The sequence below is a fragment of the Austrofundulus limnaeus genome, unplaced genomic scaffold, assembly GCF_001266775.1.
Source record: "Austrofundulus limnaeus strain Quisiro unplaced genomic scaffold, Austrofundulus_limnaeus-1.0 Scaffold401, whole genome shotgun sequence".
Lineage (NCBI taxonomy): Eukaryota > Metazoa > Chordata > Actinopteri > Cyprinodontiformes > Rivulidae > Austrofundulus > Austrofundulus limnaeus.
This window is the reverse complement of record NW_013952803.1, coordinates 391,150-393,395: the sequence shown is the minus strand read 5'-3', so window position 1 is coordinate 393,395 and position 2,246 is coordinate 391,150. Positions and strand designations below refer to the sequence as shown.

Sequence of the window (2,246 nt, the reverse complement as noted above, 5' to 3'; positions counted from 1 at the left end):
GCCGACAAATTCGACCTTCGGAGGACCCGTCCTGCCGTTTTGGACACAGCCTATGTCTTCTCAGTTTGTCTGTAAGACACCAACAGGTATCTGTGCTCTACTTTTACACACTAAAAACTACTGTTTCATCTATCTACACACACACACACACACACACACACACACACACACACACACACACACACACAGTATGTGAATACTCTTTTAGCTTTCAGAGAATCCCATCAGGCCTACAACACTCAGTGTTAAAGCTGAGTTAAAGCTAATTTTTTAATCTCTCTAGTTAAAGCTAATCCTCAAAGTGTGATCAAATCTGAATCCTTCTTTATGCCAGCTTTGATCCAGATAAGCTCCAGATGATGTGAGTGTGTGTTTGTCAGAACCTGCTGTGCTCTTCTGCCTTGCAGGGGAACCAGATGACCCTGGTGTTCATGGAGAGAGAGTACTCCTCACCTGAAGAGCCTCACCTGGGAATAGTTCACATAGTGGAGGTACACAACTCAGTCCAGGAAATTCAGTCGACAGTTTCCCACTTTTTTTCCCCTCTTCTCTGTGTTTCTTGTGACCACCCTTTGTTATAAGTTCTTTACTGCCACAACCTTTTGTTTAACTTTTGAAATAAATACTAGAAACGTAGGCCTTCTGAACCTCTGAGTCAACATGAAGCAGTCTGTTCCTTCTCCAGTTCTGAAGACCCTTCCATGTGAATCAGGACCCATTTTAAGCCTTGACTTAAGAAAGTTGATCTATTAGTTTAACACGGTACTGACTCTGAAAATCAGAGCTGTTTATTCTTCTCCTTCCCTTCTTTTGTGTTTCCTCACAGGGAAGTTTCCGTCACGCTCAGACAGGGAACTCTGTGTCTCGGGAGGAGCTGATGATGGTTTTGGTCGACCTGGAGTCTCTGCAGGTCCGAGCGCTCCACTCTCAGTCRGCCCACTCGGTGTCACTGCGCGGCGCTGTGCTGGAGGGGGCCGAGAACCTGCCGACTGGACGTCACGCCAACAACGTGGAAATCTGCACGTGTCCCGCCAATTACCATGGAGATTCATGTCAGGTGGGGAACCAGACCAGGTGGAACTTAACCTCATTATTGTTGATGTAACAATAATTCCTAAATGTGGTTAATTAGGGCTGCGCAGTATATGTGATAGACAGTAGAAACAATATGAAGTTGGCCTACAGTAGAAATTTACCCTCTACAATGCTATCATCATTACGTCATCGCACCTGTGTCAACAGGGCTGCGAGTGCAGAGACGACTGAGCAGGAGGAGTTCAAATATAATGAAAATAAATGAAGAAATATAGTGTATTAAAACACGTATAGAGAGAATAAATCCTAAAAAATCCCCCCCCACGCTGTAGAAAAGTTACTCCTCCCTCCCACTGCACATCACGCAGAGCGAAGCTTTAACARCCGTAGTTTATTTCACATCCTAGTTGTTGTAGAATAAAACTTGTTTTTTATGTATTGTTACCCACAGAGGTGATAAAACAGGATGTGGACATTTGTTCAGTCATAAATCCATCTTGCTAATGAGTCGCTTCTGCTCTGAGCGCAGCAGAGCAGCAGTGGGTCAGTTCAGCTGGCAGAAGCTCATTGTATGGCAGGCAGATATTACATTTATTTGGCTTCACCACACTTAACTTACAGTTATCTKAAATTGTTTTATGACAGGACTATGTGCAGCTTAAGCCACTTCAGGTCCTGCCACACTATAATATTTTAGGCGACTTATGCCAACTTGTCATTTTTATGTCTAAATGACTAATATTACTTGAAGTACTGGTTATAACATGCACTTTATTTTTACATTGTTGAAAATTTGAGAAATGATTTTGTTTGTTGTTGAAACCGTTTTGCAATATATAAAAAACATTCTTTTGTACTTTTGTTATGTTCATTTGCACTACAGCAAAAATACTGGGTTTGATTATGATTACAGCTTTCTGCCAAATAAAAGCTCAAAAAATTACATTATCTTTGATTTTTATGATAATTTTCTGTCGCGATATATACAGTTACTGTGAAGGGATTCAATTTATACCGTGATATGAATTTGAGGTCATACTGCCCAGCCCAATGGTTGATGTTCTACTGCAGTGCCATCATTTTCAAAAGTAGACCATCAGTTCTAGAGGTACTATTGCATCTGTGCATATAAATAAATAAATAACTAAATAAATAAATAAATAAATACATAAATAAATAAATATATATATACAGTATATATATATATATAC

The 2,246-nt window shown here is 40.3% G+C and overlaps 1 protein-coding gene across 1 annotated transcript in view; it reads left to right on the top strand.

Moving 5' to 3' along the window:
• The window catches only part of LOC106528741 (laminin subunit alpha-5), a gene marked incomplete in the record, with an annotated part of 162,169 nt that overhangs the window by 153,473 nt on the left and 6,450 nt on the right, over nucleotides 1-2,246 (top strand). The window contains 2 exon segments of the mRNA XM_014023988.1: nucleotides 408-491; nucleotides 827-1,057. Coding sequence (XP_013879442.1) covers nucleotides 408-491; nucleotides 827-1,057 — 315 coding nt within the window.